The sequence below is a fragment of the Meriones unguiculatus genome, chromosome 6 (genome assembly GCF_030254825.1).
Source record: "Meriones unguiculatus strain TT.TT164.6M chromosome 6, Bangor_MerUng_6.1, whole genome shotgun sequence".
Taxonomy (NCBI): domain Eukaryota; kingdom Metazoa; phylum Chordata; class Mammalia; order Rodentia; family Muridae; genus Meriones; species Meriones unguiculatus.
In genome coordinates this window covers 120,866,621-120,893,117 of record NC_083354.1, presented here as the reverse complement: position 1 = coordinate 120,893,117, position 26,497 = coordinate 120,866,621, and the positions used below count along the sequence as shown (strand labels likewise).

Genomic DNA, 26,497 nt, shown 5'->3' with positions numbered 1-26,497 from the left:
ATTTACCATTTCTTGAAGGTCATACACAGGAAGTACATGCATAATTTTAATTCAGGCTTCCTGTTATTATGTGTATATGCCAAGTTTTGAAATATTTAAATTCCCCAGTGAAAATTTCAATGTAGTTTATTATTTTAAATTCTCATTCAAATTTTGAATACCAAAAATAATCAACCATCCACTATAGAACATTTAATCACAGGAGGGAATGGAAGTCGCCCATAGTCTATTATGAGAGGTAATTGTACTCCTCAGTCTTTTGTGTTACTGTGACAAAACACCTGGAAAACCAAATTATAGGAGGGAGGATTGATGCTAACCATTGATTGATGGTTCTAAAGGGTTCAGGGCATCATAGAAAGGAGGCATTAAGCAGAGCCAGGAAGGCGGCAGCCAGGAGGCATGGCCACCAGCAAGCATGGCAGCGGGAAAACATGGCCCTAGTGATCTTCCTCCTCCAGAAGCCCTGCCTCCAACTTCTCACCAATTCCTAACAATGACATCATATTATGAATCGATGAAAGGATCAGCCCGTTCAATCTGTGTGCAACCTCTTGATCTGATTGTCTCAGGAAATGTCAGTAAAGACACACGCAGAAGCAAGTCTTACTAATTTAGACATTTCTCAGGCCACTCCAGTTGGCACTCGAGACTATAACAAGTAACACTTTCATTCTGTACAAGTAACACTTTCATTTCTTTCTTGTTCCCTTAAATACTGTTTCTAAAATTTGATAATACTGTAATTTTATATCATAACATTTTAAAATTATATATTATAAAAAATGGTTCTTTTGACAGTTCAGTGAACTGAAAGGTTCAGTTGAACCTTTGTCATTGAAAATAATATCATATTGTCTAGGAATATAAGTATATTTCTTTGATAATTTTCAAACCCTTGATTTTCCAAATGTTGCTGACATTATAAGACAATATTCACTGTGATTCAGACAAAGGACATAAACCTTAGTAGAAGAGTATGGGTTTAAAATTTGTTTTTGTAGTTTGACTTGGGCTTCGTTTTATTTTTTTATCAGTAATTTAAAATGACATTTATTTATTGACTTGCATGTGTTTGGGAGTTGGGGTGGGTGCACATGTGGCATGGTGGGCCCATGTGGAGGTCAGAGGTCCCAGGGATTGCACTCAGCTTGTCAGGCTCCATTCCAGGTGGTTTACCCACAGATCCATCTGGCCCGTTGCAGAAAATCATTTTTAACAGTCTATCAGTCTATATTCAGGCTATCAAGTTTTGTTGTTTGGGTTGGGTTGGGTTGGGTTTGGTTTCTTTTTTTTTTTTTTTTTTTTTTTTTTTTGCAGCTGTGTAAGTTCACAAGTAGTAAGCACTCAGTTTTTAGAACTACTTTGTAGAAACAAAAGTGAACCTGGCTCTTAATGGTATAAGGTCACTGTGTCTATGTTTCCAGATTTGTCAAATCCTGGAACCTTCCGGGATCTGAGTAAGCCAGTGGGGGCCCTGAACCCGGAGCGGCTGGAGAGATTGCTGGTATGTTGGGGGGAAGGGAGCTCCTGGGTTCTAAGCAGCATTCCAAAGCATGGACTGTGCCTGCTCAGTAAATGAGGCTCAGCCTAGGTGTACTGGGTCAGGCTGTCCTCAACCTATTCTTGCCATGACTCACTGTTTCTGTGTGCTTGTCTTTCATTGGGGTGGGGGTAGGGGAATGCTTGAACTATTTTCATGCAGATATTGCTTGATAAATTCTAGCATGAGTTCTGTTTTGTTGGATGTCAACACTTATCAACACCCATAAAAGGAGAATATGCAGCAGGAGCCTGCTCGTCACAGATGAGCCTTCTCACTGGCCCTCTGCTGTTCCTAAGAGGAATGAGGGAGCATAGCATGTCAGGCTCTCTGCTAAAGGTTGACTCTTTGAGCTGGTTACTGTCTCAGAATCAATACATAGCTATTTGTTCTTATGCTGCAGACTCGATACCAGGAAATGCCTGAGCCAAAGTTCATGTATGGGAGTCACTACTCCTCCCCAGGCTATGTGCTATTTTACCTCGTGAGGATCGGTAAGGCTCAGCATTAACGCAGTATATTGTTTCACTCAGATTCTCAGGTCATTCTGCAGTCTGATTTAACCCTGATTTTTTTCCCCCTCTAGCACCAGAGTATATGCTGTGTCTACAAAATGGAAGATTTGATAATGCAGATAGGATGTTCAACAGGTTTGATACCACACCTCACCATGCTTAACACTTTCTGATTATATATATACAGTATGCTTGTTTTGAGATACTAGATATAAACAAATATGTAAAGAAATGTAAAACCTAACCAGGTCTGGAGGCATGTACCTTTAAGCCCAACACTCAATAGACAGAAGCTGGCAGATCTTTGTGAGTTCTAGGCGAGCCTGGTCTTCATTGAGAGTCTAGGACAGCCAGGGATACACAGTGAGAATCTGTGTCAAGAACAAAAGTTATTTCCTTCAAGTTTTTTCATATGTGTCTCTATGGGGAAACACTTTTAGTTTTCAATTATTTTTACTTTATTTTATTTTTATGTGATGTGCCTGCTATGTACACAGGAGCCAGAAGATTTCCTGGATCTGTACGACAGACAGTTGTGATCCACCATGTGGGTGCTGGGAATGCAACCCAGCTCTTCCAGAGGAGTGGCTGCTGAGCCATCTTTTCAGCCCTAGGAACAGATTTTTGTTTGTTTTGTTTTGTTTCAAGACAGGGTTTTCCTGTGTAACCCTGGCTGTTTTGGAACTCACTCCATAGACCAGTCTGGCCTCCAATTCTGAGATCCATGTGCCTTTGCCACCGAGTGCTTGGACTAAAGGCATGCACCACCATGCCTGGTTTAGGAACAGATTTTCAAAAGCAGATTTTTTTTTTCTTGTCCCGTGTAGGCTGAGCAGGTTTTTTTCCCCCATACTATGAAGAATCCTTTGAAACAATGATTTTTTTAAATTACTGTTTGTGTTTTAGAATATGTCCTAATAAATTTACTTGAACTGTTAGTCTCTACCGGGCAATTAGATTTGTCTCCCCAAATTTCATTCTTCTTAATAATTCTGCTATGGTGAAATTACAGTTGGCTTACGTGTTCATACGGTTAGTACTTCCTTACCAGAATACAAGAAGGAAGGCAAGTCCCCTTGTGTCCCACCACACATCTATGGTCTGATCTTTTCTGGAGCCACAAGGCAGCTGCACTAGATACCCAGGATGTGCCCCTTCAGTGGGCAGTATGCATGTGCTGGTGTGGAATGGTGTGGGCTTGCTTTAATCTCCCGTAGGTCTAGTGAAGTTCCACCAACCCCCTGGGCCACACTCGCCTTTTTGGTCAAGGGGCCTCACATGGATGATAAAAGCTGTGTCAGTGAGAAAGCTAGAACACCAGAGCCTAGAGCATTCAGAGTTAGTGGAAAGCAAAGCCTGCTACTGCTGTCTCCACAGCTCAGATCAGCTGTGAGCACAACACTCTTTTTCATATCTAGTATTGCAGAAACCTGGAAAAACTGCTTGGATGGCGCAACAGACTTTAAAGAGGTAAGTAGTTCAGGGATCTGGTGATCCTCGGGGCTCTGGTTTCTCAATGTTTTAAAAACATCTCTTGCACACCTCCTGTCCCCAACTTGCAGTTGATTCCAGAATTCTATGACGAAGACATCAGCTTTTTAGTCAATAGTCTGAAGCTGGATCTGGGAAAGAGACAAGGAGGGCAGATGGTTGATGATGTGGAGCTTCCAGCATGGGCCTCAAGTGAGTGGCTTCTGAGGAGTTAGAGCATATTGCATGTATTCCCGGTACTGCACTTGTGATGCCAATCGTTGTAGTGTGTTGCTTGTGACTGTTAAAAATGCTTACCTAGTTGAACTAGAATTTGTTTATCGTGGCCAAAAATGTGCTGTCTACATTGGAAAGACATAAGTATATGTTTGACAGACCTAAATGTTGTAAAGCTGGTTGTTACTTTTTCCAGAAAAAAAACTATGTAAGATGAAGAATAAGATTCAAATAGAAATATGAAGTATGTATGTATGTCTCTCAAGTAGAAGCATGTCTCTTTTATCTCCTAGAAGTTCTATGTACAAATGAATAGATACCAAAATGAAAGAAAATACAATAGTGACAGCCTAAAATTCTGATGAAGTCTCCTCTCATAGGTCCCCAAGACTTTCTCCAGAAGAACAAGGATGCCTTGGAAAGCAGTTACGTGTCCGAGCACCTCCATGAGTGGATTGATCTCATATTTGGCTGTAAACAGAAAGGGAGTGAGGCCGTAGGAGCCCATAATGGTATGTCATACTGGCTGGAATTTCACTTAGTATGTTGTGAGAATGCAGCCAGAGAAACAAGCTGGAGACCCAGTGCTCAGGAGGCTGAAGAAGAGGGAACATGAGCTCAGGACCAGTCTGGGCTACGTGTCCAGACTCAGCAAACCAGACAGAAAACTGTGATAGGGCAGTGGCTTCTATGCCTGTGAAGGCCAAAGTTTGCTTTTAATTAGACAGGAAGAAGATAGCAGCAGTCCACCTCATGAGCCTCAGTGTTTGTCTGCTTCTGTTTCTTTGTCCATAGCAAGACACTTGAGCGGAAATCCAGAAATGACCTGAGGTGCAGTCACACCAGTACTGTAACTGCTGCTTCCTTAAAGGAGAAATTAATGCTAGCCAAGGAAAACACAAGATAACCGCCCATCACATCTGCCAGTTGCTTCTCTTTTCACCAAAAGATGATAACACAAGTTACTATTTATCATTTTGAATATTAATCTGTTTCACATGAAAGTGAATCTCTTTTCACACAGTTTTAGGCTGAATTCTTACACTCTGCACAGAGTATTTATACTAAATGTACATTTTTTCAATAGTATTTATGTCTCTCCTCAGTGTTCCATCCCCTGACCTATGAAGGCGGCGCAGACGTGAACAGGTATGTACTGTCTAGATGATGTTCCTGCTTCACTATCAAATACTTTCCTCTGAATTATTAATACACTTGCTGAGAAGTTAAGGTATGAAATGATTTATATCTTGCTCTCAAGTTGCTAAAACACAGAAAATAGGGGGCAGAGAGCTAGCTCAGCTGTTAAGAGTACTTGCTGCTCTTTGAAGGGAATTGAGTGTGATTCCTAGCGCCCTCGTTGGGCAGCTCAGAGCTGCCTGGAACTCAAGTTCTGAGGGTCTGTCCAGCTCTGAGGATCTGGTGCTGTCTTCTGGTCTCCTCAGGCATCCATACTCGAGGTTACACATATGCAAATAAATAAAAATAAGAGAAATCAATGATTTAAGAAAGAAAATATCATGTACGTGGTGGCTTTTTACTTGAGGGTTAGTCTCCCAGTTGGTCTGCTGCATTTGACGTTCATGCTTTAGGGACTTGAAGCTGATGACCTACTGTATCTTTTGTGTTTCATCCCAAAGCATCGAGGATCCAGATGAGAAAGTAGCAATGCTGACCCAAATTTTGGAATTTGGACAGACACCAAAACAGTTATTTGTGACACCACATCCTCGAAGGATCACCCCCAAGTTTAAAAGTTTGTCACAAGCCTCCAGCTATAATGCTTCCATGACAGACTCCCCAGGTAAGTCTTGTAAAGAGCAACTGTAAAGGCCTCTTGTTTGTCTTTTGTGATTAGTATGTTTCCGAGGGTTCCGAAGCAGAGATGAAACAGGTACTACTGAGCGGCCTAAAGATGTTTGCCTTTGTAGGAGGCTTTGGGCTGCTTCATTGGCAGAGCTCTGCCTTCCTAGAATGTGCAGGGCCTTGGACTCAGTCCCAAGCACAACAAAACAAACAAACATATTTGTTCTACTCCTGTTTTTGTTGTGGGCTGTTGAAATGAAATCACTTATTTCTGGTCATTTACTATGACCGTGATTACCGTGGCTCCCCCGTGTCTGTGGTTTTGAAGCTGCCTCTCAGTGCTTAGCAGTACTGTCAGGTGTTTGCTCCCAGCCACGCATGCTTTAGCAGTCACCTACGCCACACTTCTCTAGAAAAGACTTCTCCCCTGGCCTTGACTCTGCCAAACCCACTTACAGGTCTCACTTTGAGCTGAATTTAACTTAGTTCCTTTTAGTTAACACTTTCTTATTAACATGTGGCAAATGTGTATAGGATAGCTCTCCCAACCAGGCTATGGTGGCTGCTAAGATAAATTTTCAGGAAGGAAAGATCATACACCTCTATCCACATTTCTTATGTTATAGAGCTTCCCAGGAGGAGCCTTGTGACAGCACACAGCATGTCATCAACAAAGCATTTCCTTTTCTTTCCAATTTTGTCTATGACACCCAGGCATGCTGAGCTTTCAGGCATGCTGCAAAAGTAGCTAAACTCTCCCTCCAGTCTCTTACTGTGAGTGCTTGATATGGGCTGCTTAAAATACTACTTGAAGACATACAGGGTTAAGTCAGGTTACTGGCTTCGTCCCTTAGTCACCACCCATAACCACCATCATGTGGTCACCTTAAACAGGGTAATTACTTCAGCTTTTCTTCATGCAGAAGTGAGAGCACTATGTATGCCCAGAAACCCGTGAGGAACAAGAAACCTTTTTCATTTCTTGTTTTCTTTCTTCTTCTCTAAACCAAAGTAAAGCTTCAGCGTTCTTAGGCAACTGTCAGATTTTACAAAGGAGAGGGCTGAGAAGGAAATGGCCACTCAGCCTTTTATTTCCTGTGATTTTTTTTTTTTTTCTAAGCACCCAGTCAAGTCAGGAGTTTGCAAACACTAGGAAGGAAGCCTGGAACTTTCAGTAAAACATTCTATGTGTATTTTTCCCCTTTGCTAATGTTGGGCTGTTCACTAAGAACCTTTGAAAGCATATTTTGGGGGATGGCTTGTTTTCTTGGTTCCTTAATAGTAATAGAATATACTGTGAATCTGATACAGCTGCCTTTCTGTACTTTACTGAATTCACTGAGCACCCGTTTCATGTAGTTTCTCCAGGGGAGGAGTCATTTGAAGACCTGACTGAGGAAAGCAAAAGTCTGGCCTGGAATAATATCACCAAGTTGCAGCTACATGAGCAGTACAAAATCCACAAAGAGTAAGAGCACCTTGTACTTCTTCTAACCAGCGCTTCTCAGCCTGTGGGTCACAACCCTCTTGGGGTCACATATCAGATACTTACATTATGATTCATAACCATAGCAAAATTACAGTTAAGAAATAGCAATAAAATGATGCGATGGCTGGGGGTCATCACAACATGAGGAACTTATTAAAGGTTCCCAGCATTAGGGAGGTTGAGAGCCACTAGTCTTTGTAAGTGCTAGAGTCTGGGCATTTACAAAGTGGAGTGGTGTGTGTAAGCCAAGTCACGTGGGAAAGCATCCATTCAATGTCACCTTCATTGGTTTCTACCCTCCTAAATGTCTACAGTGATGTGTGATGTGAAATCAGTGTAGCAAAGGAAAATTTGCCGTGCAGTGATTAATGCCATGCTCTCTCATTCTGTAATTTCTGTTTTATGTTGTTCTAGAATGAGATTGGGCTGCAGGCAGCCTGTAGTTTTGTGCCTCTAAACTGTATAAACCACTCCTCAAATCTTAAAAAGTGGGAAATTTTGTCATTAAGATTTGAATTTACTGATAGTGTAGGAAAAAGTACATCTTAAAAAAAAAATAACAGTAACAGGGCTACCAAGGTAGCTCACTGGATAAAGCACTTGCCCCATGAGCATTAGGGCTAGAATTTAGATTGCCTAAAACCCATGTAGAAGCTGAGCGGTTACTATGGCCATCTGTAATCCCAGAACCCATGTGAAAGCTGGGCCAGTATAGTGACCATCCGTAATCCCAGAATCCACGTGAACAGTGGGCCAGTACAGTGGCCATCTGTAATCTGAGACTAGTGAATAGTAGGCAGATACAGTGGCCATCCGTAATCCCAGAACCCATGTGACCAGTGGGCAGATTACAGTGGCCATCCGTAATCCAGAACCCATGTGAACAGTGGGCAGATTACAGTGGCCATCCATAATCCCAGAACCCATGTGAACAGTGGGCAGATTACAGTGGCCATCCGTAATCCAGAACCCATGTGAACAGTGGGCAGATTACAGTGGCCATCCGTAATCCAGAACCCATGTGAAAGCTGGGCAGATACAGTGGCCATCCGTAATCCAGAACCCACGTGAACAGTGGGCAGATTACAGTGGCCATCCGTAATCCCAGGGACCCACGTGAACAGTGGGCACATTACAGTGGCCATCCGTAATCCAGAACCCACGTGAACAGTGGGCAGATTACAGTGGCCATCCGTAATCCCAGGAACCCATGTGAACAGTGGGCAGATTACAGTGGCCATCCGTAATCCCAGGGACCCACGTGAACAGTGGGCACATTACAGTGGCCATCCGTAATCCAGAACCCACGTGAACAGTGGGCAGATTACAGTGGCCATCCGTAATCCCAGGAACTCATGTGAACAGTGGGCAGATTACAGTGGCCATCCGTAATCCAGAACCCACGTGAAAGCTGGGCAGATTACAGTGGCCATCCGTAATCCCAGGGACCCATGTGAACAGTGGGCAGATACAGTGGCCATCCGTAATCCAGAACCCACGTGAACAGTGGGCAGGTACAGTGGCCATCCGTAATCCAGAACCCACGTGAACAGTGGGCAGGTACAGTGGCCATCTGCAATCCCAGAACCCACGTGAAAGCTGGGCAGATTACAGTGGCCATCCGTAATCCCAGGGACCCATGTGAACAGTGGGCAGATTACAGTGGCCATCCGTAATCCAGAACCCACGTGAACAGTGGGCAGATACAGTGGCCATCCGTAATCTCAGAATTTGAGAAACAGACAGGATCCTTGGGAGGCGGGCTATCTGGAGAATCAGTGAGAGGAGACTCTGTCTCAGTAAACTGGGGAGTCATCAAGGAAGACATCTGACATCAACTTTGGGACTCCGCATGCATACTCACCCACACAGACACATGCTCCCACAGACATGCAAATATGAATACACATACATACCACACATGCAAAAATTAACACATGTGTGTGGGTGAGAGAGTGGATGTACGGATGAATGGGAATGCTGATAAGGATTTTTTTTTATAAGATAATGATAACACGTGGATGGAGAAAGAGAGAGAAATACCAAAAGATATGGTTGTCAACATGGTGAGGGAAAAGGAGGAGGTTCAGCGGCGAAAGGCAGGGAGAGAGGCAAGGAGAGAAATAGAGAAGTATGTACATTGTAAAATCCACATGAATTTTTTTAAATGACCTGTAACTTCAAGAAAATTGGGTTTGAATGAAAGCCTTCCGTTTCTGCTCTGTTCGGGGTGTTCAGGTGCTCTGAAACAGGAAAGCTTAACTGACCTAGCATGGTCCCATCCGATTCATAAGGAAAACCCAGGCTCTGGCCCTGGTACAGCTCCATGGCTGGCAGCAGTCTCAGACAGCTGGGGCCATTGGTCATGAGTGGATTTGGATGTGCTAATGCCTGGCTTTATTTGAGGTCACAGCATCTTGAAAATAGATAGCTAGTTCTACTTTGTTTCTTTTAGATAGCTTTACTTCCCTCAACTTCTCAAAAAGGCACATAGGAAGAGGCCATGTGGTCCAAGACAAGATGGTAAAGGTGTGAATAAACCTCTAGTGCTTATATAAGTAACATTTAATGATTGAGCTTGAATGTTCTTTAAAAGGACCTAGTATAACCACATGCATACACCATTGGCAACTATTAGTGACAGTGTATTCTAAATGGAGCAGATGAAATGATTGGAAGCAATAAGTGTCATCACACCTGTCAGAAACTTGTCCAGTATCATCCACTATAGCTTAGAGAGCAAAGAGTGGGAAGGTTTTGTAGGAAGAGTGTTGTCTGAGCAAAGGTGGGCATTGTCAAGAAATGACTTATAGTGGCAAGGGCATGCAGAGCACAGTTCATGTGAAGAAGCTATGAAGACAAAGGAAGCCTAGTAAAAGTAAAGCAGAACAGATGCGCTAGTGCCTGCTAATGGTAATTTATAAAACTTTGACTTTCAACAGGGCGGTTACAGGGATAGCAGTGTCTTGCAATGGGTCTTCAGTCTTTACCACATCACAAGGTATGTCTTCCTGCCTGAAAAGTTATTCAGCTAGAATTACAGTGTCTAAGCTTTACTGGCATGTGCTGCTTCCACAGAAAATAGACTCAGAACAACTTTGTTGTAGTTTGCTAAAAAGAAAAACCTTCCTGTTGCTGTCAAGGTTTCCTGGATGAAGACAAAAGGCAGGAGAGTCCGTTCGCTGCCATCACCTTTCTTTCTCCAGGCTGTCTTACAGCAAGAGGTTCCGGGTCTGCTGCATGACCTGTAGAACTGCAGAATGGCATAGAAAAGTATCCAGGGCTGAGCCAGACCCAGGCTGCCAGGGTGGTGCATGCTAGTTTGTGAAATGCAGATTTGCTGTTAGTTTTACCTAACATACAGCTCTAGAATTTTTCTGTAGGCTATAACATGGCATTGAATTCAGATATTGATAATGTCCCTGTGCCTTATTGATAAGACTTAGAACTGTGTCTTATGATACATTAAAATTTAAGCTATCCTGGTCTATAAAAACATTAGCAATATTCATCTCTTGTGGCTTGTGTGTTTTCCTGGAGGTCAATGTAACATATCTTTATTGAAGTGTGTCTCAGTGAAAGAGGAAATAATTGCTTGGCTTTAGTGTCAGGACAACCAGTTCTGACAAAGCTAGCAATTGTTTTTCATGAAGCTACTCTTCTTCAGAATCTGATTACCATAGGAGTCTGTAGTTTCCACACATGTTTAGAAGTACTATTCAGCTAACCACATCAGGATAGATGGGTCACTGCTACCACATTCTGAGATTGTGGTGTGCTAGCAATAGCATTTCTTTCTTTTCTCTTCACATACCACTTTGGACTCCATGAACTAGAATGTTCCAGAAAGTGCACAGAATGATTGTGTAGGGAAGGTTGTATGGAGGACCCACACTAGACACAACAGGGTGCTGACAGTGCTGCGTGGGAGGGAGGAAGCCACTTGTGTCCTGACAGGATTTGCAGCTGCCATGCTGACTGCTGAGCAGCCAGCAAGTACTTGTGTCTTTTAATAAAGCCCGTTAGTGCAGTGGTTCTCACCCTTTGGGTTGTGACCTCCTTGGATCGCATATCAGATATCATGCATATCAAATATTTACAATTCATAACAGTAGCAAAATTATAGCCATGCAGTAGCAATGGAATAATTTTGGGGGTCACCACAATATGAGGAACTGTGTTAAAGGGTCACAGCGTTAGGAAGGCTGAGAACCACTATTCCAGTGGTTAGCAGGTTTTCTCTGACATGGTTTGTCAAATCTTTCAAATCTCCGTACTCAGGTGACCTTTTAAACCATGAGCTTTATTGTCAGAGTCCAGCTCCAACAGGAGTCAGGGAGTGGGGGGTGGGAGGGACGGTTCAGAACCTGAAGGAGGATATGTGGAATCAGTGAAGAAAGACAGAGACCAAGAGGTACAGGTCATACACTCTGCACTGTGATGACTCAGGCCACTTTTATTTATACATCTATTTTTTTCACAGCTGAAAAGGTTTTACATTCATTCTTATTCTCCCATGTACAGTTTCTTTTAATAACTCCCCGTGTTTAACAATAATGTACATGCTGTACTTTTTCCCTTCCTCCTCCTCAACCCTCACAGTTTCCTGCTAACCCACAAACTATAAAAGAGAAAGAAACATAGCTTCAGCAAGCAGTTAATATCTAACCCAGCACATTAGTACATAACCAAGTGGCCATGGTTGGCAGCAATTGCAGTTACAGTATAAAGAGGTGATAGATTACATATCCAGGAAAGTCTAATTTACTTATTGGTACACATCCTAATCAGGAGATCTAATTCCTGTAATACCCAAGACTCTTAACACCCAAGACTTAGTAAGCTAAGTCATCTTCTCTTCCTTCTTGGCTCACTTCTGAATGTTTTGTGGAACCGATGATCCAGCAAGACCTCCCTAACCTTTTGATAATCATCTAGCTGTGGTTTGGAACAGGTCAGTGGGCAAATCATTGTCAGAAGCAAGTTCTCATCAGGAGAGAACATGTGGACATTAGCTGATATACCCAGACCAGGCCCTGGTGTTGAATCAACCAAATCATCATTAACAAGCAGAGGAGTAGTGATCTGTTCTGCTCCCACAATCTTCAGAGACAAATAAGAATGAATCATACCCCAAATTTCCATTTTCTGGGGAAACACCTGTCACAGACAAAATGAAAGTAAAAGCTGCTGTTAGCAAAGCCAGAAATGTAAACACAAGGCAATAGCAATCAAAGCATTCCCTCAGAAAAGGCCAGGAGATTCCGCAGGAATATCTCCATAGGTCCTTGTCATGTGGAGATCCAACTGCTGAGGCCTCGCCATAAGGAGAACTGGCTTCTTTACACTTGTACCATTCCCAGAAGAGGCTTGGCCAGTGCCATTTTGTTTACGACCATCAAGACTTCAGATCTCTCCCACTTTATTAAGCATTCTACCTCTGTTTTGTAAATTTGCTAAGTAAAAAGGGCAGGGTTTGTAAAAGTCAGACAATTGTATTTTTTGTTTTAATTTAGATTTCTGAAGTTTAGATTTTCGTGATTTGTATTACTGTCTTATAAGCATGCTACTATTTGCGTCGAAGTTAAAATTTCTCCCACAGATGCATAGGATGTCTTAACACTTTGTGAACACACCCAGAATGAACCACTTGCGAGATGAGCACTTACTGCTGTTTTTAACTGGCAATTTGTAGCACAGGAGAATATCTTTGATTCTGAGACATGTGTCTTGGCTAGTTTATGGTTTTGTAAAATGGTCAAATAGTCTTCAGTAGACTTTGGGGTAAGCACCAGAACTGCTAAACAGAATCAAAAGCAAACTGGGAGAAGGTTCCAAGACTAATGTCACCCCTCAAGAAAAGGTCAAGTGCTGTTTTGTTTTGACTTCCCAAGTTAGTGATAAGGAAAGACTTATTGAGGCTCCTCTTTATAAATTTTTATTAATTCAATTGCAAAGATTAGTGTAAATTCGTGTTTTTCTCTTACACTCCAGCTCTTGAAATAATGGCTCCTAGGCTTAAATATATTTACAAAGCCTAGGCCAATACAGCTAGGCATGTTCCCTGACTTGCTCATAACTGACATCCCATTTATTCTGTTCTTGGTTCTGCCATGGTTACCTATGCTCAGTTTCATATGTCTATCTTCTGCAGAATCCTGGGAGAATCTCTTGCCTCTGACTCTCTCCCAGAGTTCATCTCTCTCTCCTGGAACTCCCACCTCCATATTTCCTGCCTCAGCTAACAGGCCAAGAGCTTTTTATTGACAGGTTGTGCTTCCATGCAGACACAAGAGATTCCTTCTACAGATTAGGTTGGAATGTGAAGTCTTACTGTAGAGAAGAACTGTATTTAAAGCTCACGCTGACAGTTTACCAGGTTGGATATTTGGGAAGTAGGTCGCTGCATGATGGCATATCTGTAACAACATTAAAGTAAGCTGTGTCAGGGTTCTGTTTGCAGTGCAGGAGGTTATATGGGAGGCTTTGCCCCATGTTAAGTGAATGCTCTTTCACTGAGCCTCTCTTCTGGGCTATCTTAATTCCGGCATTATTATTTTCTAATGGTAGTAATTCTCCTAGCCAGTGTACATACGCACTTGATTGGTATCTGATCTGCTGCAGAGACTAGAAGTGTTTGACTGGTGCATTTGTGGCCTTTGTCATTGTGTCTGCATCCCTTTCCAGTTTTAATCTTTAACCCTACCTTTCTTTTCAGCTCCAACTCCGCTCCCTCTGCTAGCTTTGTGAAACAGGAGTGTGTTGGGCCGAGCTCTGGATTCTCAGTGCCACCTTATATAATATTCCTTACACAACAAAACAGCTTTCTTCCTCACTAGGAAGGAAAAATAATTAAGAATGAAAGTATTTCTCATTTATAAATAGTTCAGAGAAGAATGTCATTCAGTTTAAAAAATTACTTCTATTGCCAAAATCGTTGTTTTCTTAAAATAAAAATCAGGCCTGCAGAGATAGTTCGGTGGTTTAAAATACTTGCTACTTTATAAAGAACACATGTTTCATTCCCAGCACACACACAGGCTGGCTGATAACCATCAAGAACTCCAATTCTAGGAAATCCAACACCCTCTTTTGGCCTTCAGGCAGCAGACACACATGTGGTATGCATACATGGATACATGCAGAAAAAACTTACACATACACACACCTGTACATCTTTAAAATTTGTTTTGATATTAAGATTTCTGCCAGCCAGACATGGTGGCACATGCCTTTAATCCCAGCACTCAGGGAGGCAGACGCAGGCTCTGAGTTCAAGGCCAGCCTGGTCTACAAAGTGAGTCCAGGACAGCCGAGGCTACACAGAGAAACCATGTCTCAAAAAAAAAAAAAAAAAAGGAAACAACAACAAAACAATTTTTTTTCACTCACTTGAGTGTGTGGGGCTTCACTGTGCATGCAGGCCTTTGGAAAAATCAGTAGTATACCATGTCTGTGCTGAGATTCTGTGTTTCAGCTGACCTCTTTTGTTATGAAGTTATAGTACATAGAATCTTAATATTGGCAACACCTCAGGTTATTCAGTCTGCATATTCTTAGTTCTCTGTGGAATGACACTGACTATTGCCCTCCAAGAGTAAGGAATAAAGGCTCTCCTCTGGCATCTGTAATGCTTAGGAAGTCTTTCCTGTCTGTGTTCTAACTCTTAGATTCCACTTTGAAGATGTTCTCTAAGGAGTCCAAAATGCTACAAAGAAGTGTCTCATTTTCAAATATGGTAAGTTCATTTTATCAGTGTTATGGTAGAAGTGCATATGGTAGAGTCTGGGGTTAGTTCATTGTTTGAGCATTTGTCTAGCATGTGCAAGGCCCTGCCTGGGTTTTGGATGTGGATTAAGGAAGAATAGCAGGAGGGAAGGAGAAAAAGAGAAGGCAGGAAGACAGGAAGGAGGGAGGACTAGTTTCTACCTGCTTCTTTCTCCTATTAGTGTGATTTCATTTTAGCCAGAATCTTGTATACCCAGTAGAATTTGCCCTAATAAGTCTATCCTTTCTTCTAGCTATCAGAAAAGAGAGATTTCTGTGCTACTTAAGTAATTTAGGCACTTCTGATGACTTGGGGCAATAAAACCAGTTATTAAAGAATGTGCCTTATTTTTAATGTCAATTCCTTAGCCACATGTCTGCAAAACAGAGAGGACTGTTTCATTCTTAAGCATTATCCTCCTGCCATGATCTATTCTAGATTATCAGCATTCTTCCATCCCTATGAGATTCCAAGAAGCATCAAGCTGGGTCGTAATATTCCTGACAAATTTAAGCATTTGGGAGAAAAAATACACCTCTGAGGCCTGGGTAGTTAGGAAGAAAGCCAGTAAAGAAAGAATCGGGCATCGGTTTGGCAGGAATTCATAAGAGAGGTATACCAGTGAAGGAGCTACTAATTATTGCAAATCATTAACATCAAATCTTTTATATTCCAGGCGTTATCATCTTGTTTACTCTTGCCAGGAGACACCACTGTCATAAGTTCTTCTTGGGATAACAATGTGTATGTATCCATGCCTGCTTCTTTGTAATTAATTCCACACACTTAGTGCCTGCCTTACATGTGGACGTGAGGGATCAAAGGGCTTCCACTAAAGGATACATATTAGATACAAGGACAGTATCATTGTATTCAAATACCATTATTTTAGTGTAATAATTTCTCCAATTAGAATCTATTTTTCTAACTTTTAAATGCAGGTGAAGCATAGCTCAGACAGTTGGGAAATAATCTAATTTCAAGTTCAGATGTTGGTTTAGAAATAAATAATATTATTTCTTGAATGCATGTTTAAAGATCTTAAAATTAAACTTGAATATTGTTTTAATAGTTGTTGTTATCTTTTAGCTATTTTTATTCCATAGCATTTGGAAGATGCCAAGACACATTGATGGGACATGATGATGCTGTCAGTAAGATCCGTTGGCATAATGACAGGCTATATTCTGCATCTTGGGACTCTACTGTGAAGGTCTGTATATACTTTTTAACTGAAAATGTTTGATCATAAGATATTGCAGGCCATTCAGCTTCCTATCAATATGTTCAGTCACTTCCCTTTTCCAGAAAGTATGTAAATGATATACAAGGATGTTATTATTGCCTTTTCTTAAAGTTTGTATACTGTGCATGTTTTCCAAATTCTTTTTTATTCTTTGATAGTTTTATACATGCCTATATCTTGATCACATCCAACACAAATATCCCCTCCTTTCACTCTAGACTTTCCCAGTACTTCCCCTCTCCACCTTCAAATCTTTCTCCTCCTCTTTTTTTAAACCTTGACTCCAATTAGTGTTGCCTGTATGGAAAATGGATGTAGGACATCTACAAGAGCTTGAGTACCCATCAGATACCGCACTCTTGAAGGGAGATGAATTGCTTCTTAGCTGGGCACAGAGCCTCATGAGACCCTGTATTATCCATGACAGAATGTTATGGAAGTCTTCTAGAGGTAACCCCAGCTGTTGTGAGCTCATGAGAGCAGCGGCCATGGCATGTCGAGACAACAGCATTTTACGACACTCCTCCATGTCCTACAGACTGTTAGACTCCTCTGTAATGGTGTTCTCTCACCACTGAGGCGGTGCCATGCCTGGCCCTGTAGAACTGTGCAATCAGTATTCACTCTCAGCACTTTGACCAATCAGAGCCTCTGTGTTGACTGTTTCCTACTTCAGGAAACAAATTCCCTGATCAAGGTTGAGGCAGCACTCATCTATGGGTCTGAACATGTGTATTTAGAAGGCAGATTGGCAACGTGGCTGTTCAGCAAAACAGCAGTAATAGGCTTTCACCTAAGGCATTGGACTTCCCTAGCTCTGGGATTTAGACCAGGCTTATAGCACAAGACATGAATTCTTTCCTGTCTTCAAATTCTTTCCAGGCTTCAAATCCAGTTGCAAAGCCATTATTTTACAAAGCAGGCACACCTTGACTGGTAGGTCAGTCTAATAGCACACAGGGTCCACTGTTGGATAAATCCATTCATGAGCCAACCCTACCCCTAATGACTGACAATGAAGATTTCTAGGTCAGTTCCAGCTTGATTTCTTATGTCCTTCAACACGGTGTGTTGTATCTTCAGTAACAGGGTCTCACTATGCATTTCTGCACAGTGTGTCCTCCCTAGGTGTTGACAGGCCTATTCAGAAACAGAATTAGAGCTCTCCTTGGTGGACGACTGGAAGTACTATGTGATAAGTTGATCCTAACTGTGCAGGTTAAGTTGGGGAATCACTGTGCTTATTCACTGTTTCTGTGCTGCAGGCCACAAGCCTTCTCTTCAGACTCCTATGTAGGCTTTCCCATACAAGTCATTCCAGTGATTTCTAGTTTAATTATGTGTATAAAAAAATTATGTTTCTTGCCAAGGTTCAAATTTTTTTTTCTCCAGGCTTATAGATAGGTATGTTTCCTGCACACAAGTTTAGTCATTCGAGGTTTGGATTACTTACTTCTTGAAACACTGCCACACTTCTGCATTCTCATTCCCTTGCTTCACATGGTGCTTAAACCACACAGAGCAACACATTCAAGGGATGGACACGGACAGAGGCAGGTGTGGACCAGTGGGGAGGAGCCCCATGGGAAGAGGCGAGGCCTGACCCGGCTTCCCTTGGCAGGATGATGGATGGAGGTTTTGTTCAAATGTGCTGAGACTTTTGTATTCAGGTATAAACATACCTTCCTCAATGTGCCGTCCATCCCAGGTGTGGTCCGGTGTTCCCGCAGAAATGCCAGGCACCAAAAGACACCAGTTTGACCTTCTGGCTGAGCTGGAACATGACGTCAGTGTGAGTCTAACAGCAGAACTGTGGGACCAGAGGGGGGCGGGGAGTAAGTACCTGATTTGTGTAAGTTTTTTGTTTCCTTCATCTTCTTATGCACATTGGGGATTACAGGCAAGTTCTTTGGGTGATCCTCTTAGGTCCTTGACTCTGCCTTCCTTTCATCCTCTTGTTTGTCCCTTTGTACATTTACCTGAGAATTAACTTCTGTCCCAGTTAATTTTTAAAATGTCAGTTCTGAGGTGGGAACCATTATCTTCAGGCTGTCTGACATAGAAGATGAGGGACTATCTGTTGAGGAGATACCCATCCCAAAGCTGACAACAGCAAGTTCTCTGGGATGGCCGAGAATGCACAGCCTAGTAGCAGAGCCAAAGAGAACTTGTTCCCGGTGGTGTGTCAGTCGTGCTTCTGTGTCCTAGGCTGTAGTTTACAGTACCGTCTTTGTCCAGCCCCTGGCAGTTGATGCTGTTTCCAGAGTCTTCGAATTATAAGGTTAAACACACTTAGGATATATGCAGTTCAAGATGGTATACAAATAAAGAGATTCTTCAATCCACAAAGCCTTCAAATAGTCATGGATTAGTACTGCTTCAAGTACCTCCCTATGATTTATTACTCAGAATTAACTTTTTTCTCTTTTTAATATAATTTTTTATTTATTACAGTTTATTCATTTTGTATCCCAGTTGTAGCCCCCACCCTCCCTCCCTCATCTCCTCCCATGCCCCTTCCCCAGTCGACTGATACGGAGGACCTCCTCCCCTTCCATCTGACCCTAGCCTATCAGGTTTCATCAGGACTGTCTCTCAATAGAGGAATATTGAATGGCAGAGAAACACTTAAAGAAATGCTCAACATCCTTAGTCATAAGGGCAGTGCAAATCAAAACAACCCTGAGATTTCACCTTACACCCATCAGAATGGCTAAGATCAAAAACTCAAGTGACAACACATGCTGGAGAGGATGTGGAGAAAAGGGAACCCTCCTCCATTGCTGGTGGGAATGTAAACTTGTACAATCAAAATTAACTTTTAAAAATAATTTTTAAATTGAAATAGAATTACATCACTTTCTACCATATTTGCACAAAAATATTTAACTACAACCTCTGAGTTTGTGTTGGTGGTGTGCAGATGGTTTCAAGGCTGACTGTTCTGCACTGAACAACCAATAAGGAGGCTCACCACTGGGAGAGTAGTCATCAGGTGCTATAGTTCTTTGTGTAGTGGTGAGACCCTATAAAATTTTCTTTTTCTACATTAACATGTCCACTGATAGTGCACTGTTCCAGACTTGTTTTTGCAGCCGTTTGTAAGAGATACTATTTCACAGCTGACTTCCTAATATTCTGTCTCCTACAGTGTCTCTGTCCTCTCTTCCTTGATGTTCCTTGAGCCACAGATGCAGGAACTATAATGTATATGTATACATTGGGGCTGGGTTCCCTAGTCGCTTAACTCAGCATTATGTCATGTTTTCGGTGATGGCCTCCATGTGCTGGAAAGAGAGGTTTCTTTGATGAGGGGTGATCACTGTGCTTATCTGTGGGCAGAAGGATAAGATTTAGGCTGCAGTAAGAGATTATGCTGGTCCAGCAAGTGGCAGTAGTAAATTCTTTTCTAACGTCTATGACCTCACTATGACTCCAAGAAGCTGGCTGTTTTAGGAATGTAACAGGAATGCTTTCCCTCCTATTAAGTGACCCTCAAGTCCAACTAGATAGCTGTTGGTTGCCACTTATATGTGAGAGCCACTTACATGCTTTTATGCATATCTTACCATGCTGGTAATTGTGGTGCAGCTAGGTAGGACTATTTAATTGCCATCCTCCCTTGGTGTCTTGCATAGTATTTTCTGGAACGAGGAAGCCAGACCACAGGAAAGAGGCTTTCAGGTCAGATCCGGCTCAAGTCATCTGAGTCATGCGTCCTAAGGTGTGGTGTCTTGAGGAATGAGGACCCACTGTCAACCCCTGAGAGGCAACTAAGAGCTTTAGCAAAGACCTATATTGTTTGGAGAGTCACTTGGACTACTGTGACCATTCCAAAGGCAATTTCTCATGCCTGGTACTGGAGTATTTGTTAGTCTAGATTCTTGTGCGCATGTGCATACACCTATGTACTGTGTATAATATCATGTCACTATAAGGTAGTATGATTCCTTGAGGCTTTGTCAAACAATCTTGGTGTTTTCTCCACGTCTCTTCTTCTGTATTGACCTCCCACAGCTGGCGCCCCCATTTCATCATTCCACTTACCATTCTACCTGTACCTGCTATTCCTATGGCTCTTGTATGCTTTCCTGGCTTCTGTGTTATATACTCCCATCTGAAGATTTGGAGCTAGCAACTGCGGGAAAGAAAGAACATGCAATATCTGTCTTTCTGGATCTCGGTTTCCTAACTCAGTATAATCTTCTCTAGGTCCATCCATTTACCGGCAAATTTCAATTTCTTTACAGCAAAATAGTATTCCATTGTATATAAGTACCACATTTTCACTGTCTAATTATCTGTTGAAGGATATTTAGGTTGTTTCCATTTCCTAGCTATTGTTAATAGGGCAGTAATGGTCACATGGCTGAGCAAGTATCTGTGTAGGATTTCGTGGATATTTTGATTGGGATTGCATTGAATATGTAAATTGCTTTTGGTGAGATGGTCATTTTCATAACACTGATCCATGAACATGGGACGTCTTTCAATTTTCTAGTGTCTTAAACTTTCTCAAGAGATTTAGTTTTCACTGTAGAGATCTTTTACCCACTTAGCAGATATTTTATTGTGTTTGATGCTATTGTAAGTGGAAGTGTGCTCATAATCTCTTTCTTGGTATGTTTGTTCATGTATAGAAAGGCTACTGTTTTTTTTTTTAAGTTGATTTTTGTAAACCTACAACTTTGCTGAAATTGTTATTTCTCCAAGTTTTACAGTAGAAATTTTGAGATCTCTTATGTATAGCATCAAACTATCTGCAAATAGGGATAGTTTGACTTCTTTTCCTATTTGTATCTTTCCTTTCCTTGCCTTACTGCTTCAGCTAGTGCTTCCAGCACTAGAGTGAAAAGGAGTGGGTATAGTGGACAGCCCTGTCTTGCTCCTGATTATGGGACTGCTTTACATTTTTCTCCATTTAGGATAATATTGGCTATGGGTTGGCCTCTATTATGTTGAGGCATGTTCCCTCCAGACCTATTCTGTCTAGTACATTTATTATGAAAGCATGATTTTGACAAGGGAGTTTTCTGTGTCTATTAAGATGATATGGTGTTTGTCTTCAAGTCCATTTATATATTTATTATGCTTATTTACTTAAGTATGTTGAACTAACTGCATTTCCAGAATAAAGTCAACACTGTGCTTTTTTTTTTTTTTTTTTTTTTTTTTTTTTTTTTTTTTTGGTTGGTTGGTTTTTTAAAGATATGATTTCTCTGTAGAGCTATGGCTGTCTTAGAGCTGTGTAGACCAGGCTGGCCTTGACCTCATAGAGATCTGCCTGCTTCTGCCTCCCAAGTGCTGGGATTAAAGGTGTGCACCACCACTGCCTGACTTATATTTGTTTATTCAGTATGCTATTAAGGAAATTTTAACTTGTTTGTGGTTTTTGTTTGTGTGTGTGTGTCTTTACCTGGTTTGGGTAAACTCTACCTGGTTTGGTAGAGTAGTATTGGGTTCATAGAAAAGAGTTTGTGGGTGAAGAATCTTAAAAGGATGTGTTGTGGAAGTTCTGTTGTAAATCCATCTGAGCCTGAACATTTTTAGTCAGAACGATGGCCTTTATTACTGTTTCAATATACTCCTCTCTATGTGTCTACTTAGGTTGTTGGTCTCTTCTAGTTTTAAGTTTGATAGTTTGGGTGAGTCAAGAATTTCATCCATTTCTTCTAGATTTTCCAACTTAATGGAGAACAGGTTTTTAAACTATTGCCTTATAATGTTCTATATTTTCTACTGTCTGTTGTAATGTTTTCCTTCATATTTTTGATTATGTTAATTTGGGCCATCTCTTTCTTTTGCTTAATTGGGATAAGGGCCTATCAATCTTGTTTATCTTCTCAAAGAACCAGCTCTTAAGATTCATTGATTCTTTGTATTGTTTTGTTTTTATTTGTTTTGATTTTTATTATTTTTTTATTAGCCACTTGGTTTTGTTCTTGTTTTTCTAAATTCTTGAGTTGCATCATTGTCAATTATTTATGCTGATTTTTTTTTTTTCAAGATAGGGTTTTTCTGTGTAGGCCTGGCAGTGCTGGAGCTCACTCTGTAGAACAGGCTGGCCACAAATTCTCCAAGATCTGCCTGCCTCTGCCTCCAGAGTACTAGGACTAAAGACATGTGCCACCACCTAGGTACCTTCCGATTTTTTACTGTAGTCACTTAAATATAAATTTCCCTCATAGGACTGCTTGCAGTATGTCTCAGGGGTTTAGCTGTATTTTTATTTTCAAGAATACTTTATTTCTTCTATGATTTCTTCTTTTACCCATTCATCATTGAGTAATGAGTTGTTTAATCTCCTTGAGTTTATACACTTACTAGAGTTTGCTGTTGATTTTATGTTTTATTACATAATGGTTAACAGAGGATACATGGGATTATTACAAAGATTTGCTTTGTGTCCCAGCATGTTGTCTATTATAAGGAAGGTTCCATGTGCTGCTGAGAGAATGCATATTATTTGGAATTTTGGTGGAATAATCTGTAGATACGTTAGAACCATGTGAAACAAGATAACATTCTGAGGTTTCTCTCTCTCTCCTATTTTTTTTTTTTTTTGGTCTAGATGACCTATCTATTGGAGAAGGTGGGTTGTTAAAATCATCTATAATTGTGACTGTTACTCTGTCTTTAATTTCATTAGTATATTTCTAATAAAATTGGGTACTCCAGAGTTTGGTGTATATATAGTCACTATTGTGATATTCTCCTAATTGATGCCTTGATTAGAATGAAGTACCGTTCATTATCTCTTTGATTAGTATTAGTTTGTGAAATTTCTTTTTTCATATTAGGATGACAAGCCTGCTAGCCTCTTTATCCTGTTTACTTGGAATACTTTTTCCATCCTTTCATTTTAAGGAGGTGCCTATATTTAAAGCTGAGTTGGGGGGGGACTTGTTGTTTTGTTTGTTTTTAGAGAATGGATACTACTAGATTTGGGGTTTTAATCTATTAATATTTATTGAAAGGTCTGTGTGGACTGTGGTCAGTTTGATTTTTTTTTTCTGGCTTTACTCTTGGTTATTAATTAAGTTAGGCTTCATTTGTTTTCTTTCCAGAGTCACTTGGTTATGCTTATTCTTCTCGTTGGTTCAGAGTATTACTTCCGGTTTTCTGTTTTGCATTTTTGTTTTTTAAGTTGGATATGGCTTTTTTTCAGGCTGTTTGGACCATGGAAAGTTTTTATTTCACCTTCAACTATGGCAGACACCTTTGCTGGATACGGTAGTCTCAGTTGGCCCTTAGTCATTTAGAACTTGGAGTACATTGCTCAGGCTCTTCTGGCTTTCAGAGTTTCTACTGAGAAATCAGCAATTATTCTGATGCATTTTCCTTGGCATTTGACTTGTTCTTTCTCTTGCAGTTTTATTTTCTCTGTCCTGTACATTTAATGTTTTGTCTGTGACATGCTCCTGAGGTGTTTTGTTTGGGGTCTTGTCTAGTTGAGGTTCTGTGTGCTTCTTCTGTCCATACTTTCACGTGTGGGTATATCTTTCCTTAGCTTAAGGAAGTTTCCTTCCATGATCTGGTCTATGCCACTGTCTTGGATCTCCCTCATTTATGCCTGTAATTTGACAATCTGCTCTTTTTGTTGGTGTTCTCTATTTCCTATAAATGGCTTTTCTGTATGTTAAAAATATTTCATTTTCTTTGCTTACCATAATCTAGATACTCTATCTTCAAGTCCTGATATTCTAGCTTCTGCTTGATTGATTCTACTTGGAAGGTTTTTCCTCTGAGTTATTGAATCAATTCCATCTTCATTTTGGCTTGTTTCTTCTTCAGTGTTTCCATCTCTTTATTGAATTTAGTTTTCAAATCCTGAGTTATCTTTACTGAAGTTCTTTGAACATCATTCCATCATTCCATCATTCAGGTGTTTGTTGTACTTATGTACAATGAAATGATTGTATCTTCATTAAATTCCTAAATGAATGAATTCTTTGATAAAATTTATGACTGTTCTTTTAAACTGTGTCCTAAGGTTCATCTATGGCGTTGTCATTAGAGAACACCTCTAGAGGATAAGTGAGTTTGAGGAGACATGCTGCTTTGGCCTTTCACTATTTCTATTTGTGACATGACCTGGGCATGTGGACTTGTTTGGTTGTGTCTAGTGTGCTGTTCTGGCCTTCTAGGACAGAAGATGCACCACCTGAGCAGGTCCGGTTAAGCTGAGTGAGCTGGACCATGGACAGAGGACCCCAAACCACAGTTCTAGGCCAGGAAAAGGGGGTTCACAGGTTAAGACTTCATCATTGCAGATCTAGAATTATGATAGTGAGTTTGCAGGTGGCCGGATGGAGTGGAGGAGTTAAGAGCCAGTGTGTTTGTGTGTGTGTGTGAACAAGAAATCAGATCTGCTGGTGCTAGAATTATAGCCTGTTGTAAACCACTTGATATGGGCACTGGGAACTGAACTCAGGTCCTCTCACAAGAACAGTGCATGCTATTAACCACTGAGCCTGAGCCATCTCTACATTCACATGGATTTAACCATTTTTATTTTTTAAACTAGTTAAGCCATTTGAAAACAGCATTAAAACTCCCTGTATTATTTCATATACTTGTATTTTTCTAGCATGGAATTTTATTTTAAAATAAATGGTCATTTGATGAGATGCTACTAAAATAAAATACAACTGTATCAGCTGTACCAGACACTGCACAGTTGTTTAATTTTTATTTTTGTGGGTGGATATTTTAATGAGTCTGGGAAGAGCATAGTTAATGAGTAAAAAGTCAACTATTTTTCACTATTTCTTCGTAGGTCAATACTATTAATTTAAATGCTGTAAGCACACTATTAGTTTCTGGCACCAAAGAAGGAATGGTGAATATTTGGGACCTCACTACGGCCACTTTGTTACACCAGATTTCATGCCATTCAGGGACAGTATGTGATGCTGCTTTTAGCCCAGGTAGGTATTATCCTTTCCTGACAAAGTTGAGCTAGAACTCAAGAGAACAACATCCTTACTGATGAGAGGTTCTGCCTGTGGCTAAAGCTGGTTCCTGTCTAGATACATATATTTTGGCACTGGTAATTTATAAATTGGATACTGCTTTTAACTCCTCAGCTGGAGGAATCAGCATGTATGATGAAAATGAACTCATAGAAAGGGTCATCTCATTATATAGTCTTAAAAACTGAAAAATTTCAAGAATACAAGGAACCTAAGGAAAATAAAACAGGCAGTAGACTCAGAAATAAAGTCTGAGTAATCAGAACCCCTTTCTGATGCGGCTCCATGTATGTGTTTATGGCAGATAGTCGCCACGTCCTCAGCACAGGCGCAGACGGCTGTCTCAATGTGATTGACGTGCAGACAGGCATGCTCATCTCCTCCATGGCCTCAGAGGAGCCGCAGAGGTACAGTTGCCAAGCGGCAGCAATGCATTTACAGCATGTCCATGACCATTTCATGTGGTCATGCCTGACCAGGGCCACTGCTTCCTTTATGAAGGACTGTCTCCCAATCATGCTTGCAGGTGCTTCGTGTGGGATGGAAATTCTGTCTTATCTGGAAGTCGCTCTGGGGAGCTGCTTGTTTGGGACCTCCTTGGAGCAAAAATCAGTGAGCGGATCCAGGGCCACACAGGTGAGTGGAGTGCAGCTACCTTCGTCTGCTGATGAGATCTTTGACCTCAGGCCTGCATTTCCAGCAGGGAACGCCCTCCTAGGCAGACACCACTCCCTGTATTCTCTGGGCTATCTCCCTTGCACATTCTGATGGGCCAGTGGTTATGCCTTTCAAGTTCCTTAAGATTTACAGTTATTTCGGCCTCTGAAAGAAGTGTTTACTTCCACACAGAGAAATGGCAATGCTGTGGAACCAATTTTTAAAACTAAAGCAGTTAACCAAGACAATGCCAAATAAAGTACTGTGGAAATTAAGGGGTCCTGCTACCTACAGGCTGCAACTTCTACATCCCATTCTCGAGGGGATGTTTTCCAGTGGATCCCGTCAGACCTTAAAGCATTTTGTGGACAGAACTGCACAACATAGTGTCATGGACAGCTCTTCTCCCTCCTTTCCCTGGATAGTCAGCGCAGTCCGCTTACACTTGCAGGCTTTCCTCCTGACCACTTGGGGTGCTGCTTTAACTGTCACCTCTTCCCACTGAGACTTAACTGCCTTAACTTTGTCATATAATTTCATACGCCTTTACACCTTTTTAAACGTGTATCTCAGAATTACATAGCTATGCTTTCCCCCTCAGTTTCGTGGTTTTTTTTAAACAGTTGCCAACTCATGTAAACTTTTCAGTGGAAAAGATGGAAATCCGCCAGCCTGGCCACAGACTGCCCACTTCCCTTTCCATACTCTTGACTTTTCTTGCACCATTTGCCAAGGTGTGTGTTTGCATCAGTCACTTCGTTTCTTTGTAGAAGCGTTTCTAAACTTAGAGT

The 26,497-nt window shown here is 41.2% G+C and overlaps 1 protein-coding gene across 3 annotated transcripts in view; it reads left to right on the top strand.

Annotated features, from left to right (window-relative positions):
• The window catches only part of Nsmaf (neutral sphingomyelinase activation associated factor), a 62,319-nt gene that overhangs the window by 34,310 nt on the left and 1,512 nt on the right, over positions 1-26,497 (top strand). For 2 of the 3 annotated variants that reach the window (XM_021663933.2, XM_060385952.1), the window contains exons 14-30: positions 1,428-1,507; positions 1,947-2,037; positions 2,130-2,193; positions 3,477-3,528; positions 3,621-3,741; positions 4,146-4,277; positions 4,872-4,914; positions 5,406-5,569; positions 6,931-7,039; positions 10,003-10,061; positions 14,731-14,798; positions 15,505-15,572; positions 15,918-16,041; positions 17,783-17,866; positions 24,854-25,004; positions 25,354-25,456; positions 25,576-25,685. In XM_021663933.2, coding sequence (XP_021519608.1) covers positions 1,428-1,507; positions 1,947-2,037; positions 2,130-2,193; positions 3,477-3,528; positions 3,621-3,741; positions 4,146-4,277; positions 4,872-4,914; positions 5,406-5,569; positions 6,931-7,039; positions 10,003-10,061; positions 14,731-14,798; positions 15,505-15,572; positions 15,918-16,041; positions 17,783-17,866; positions 24,854-25,004; positions 25,354-25,456; positions 25,576-25,685 — 1,623 coding nt within the window. Of the gene's footprint in view, positions 1-1,427; positions 1,508-1,946; positions 2,038-2,129; positions 2,194-3,476; positions 3,529-3,620; positions 3,742-4,145; positions 4,278-4,871; positions 4,915-5,405; positions 5,570-6,930; positions 7,040-10,002; positions 10,062-14,730; positions 14,799-15,504; positions 15,573-15,917; positions 16,042-17,782; positions 17,910-24,853; positions 25,005-25,353; positions 25,457-25,575; positions 25,686-26,497 lie in introns of those variants that run through there. The other variant, XM_060385951.1, reaches the window with a different exon arrangement.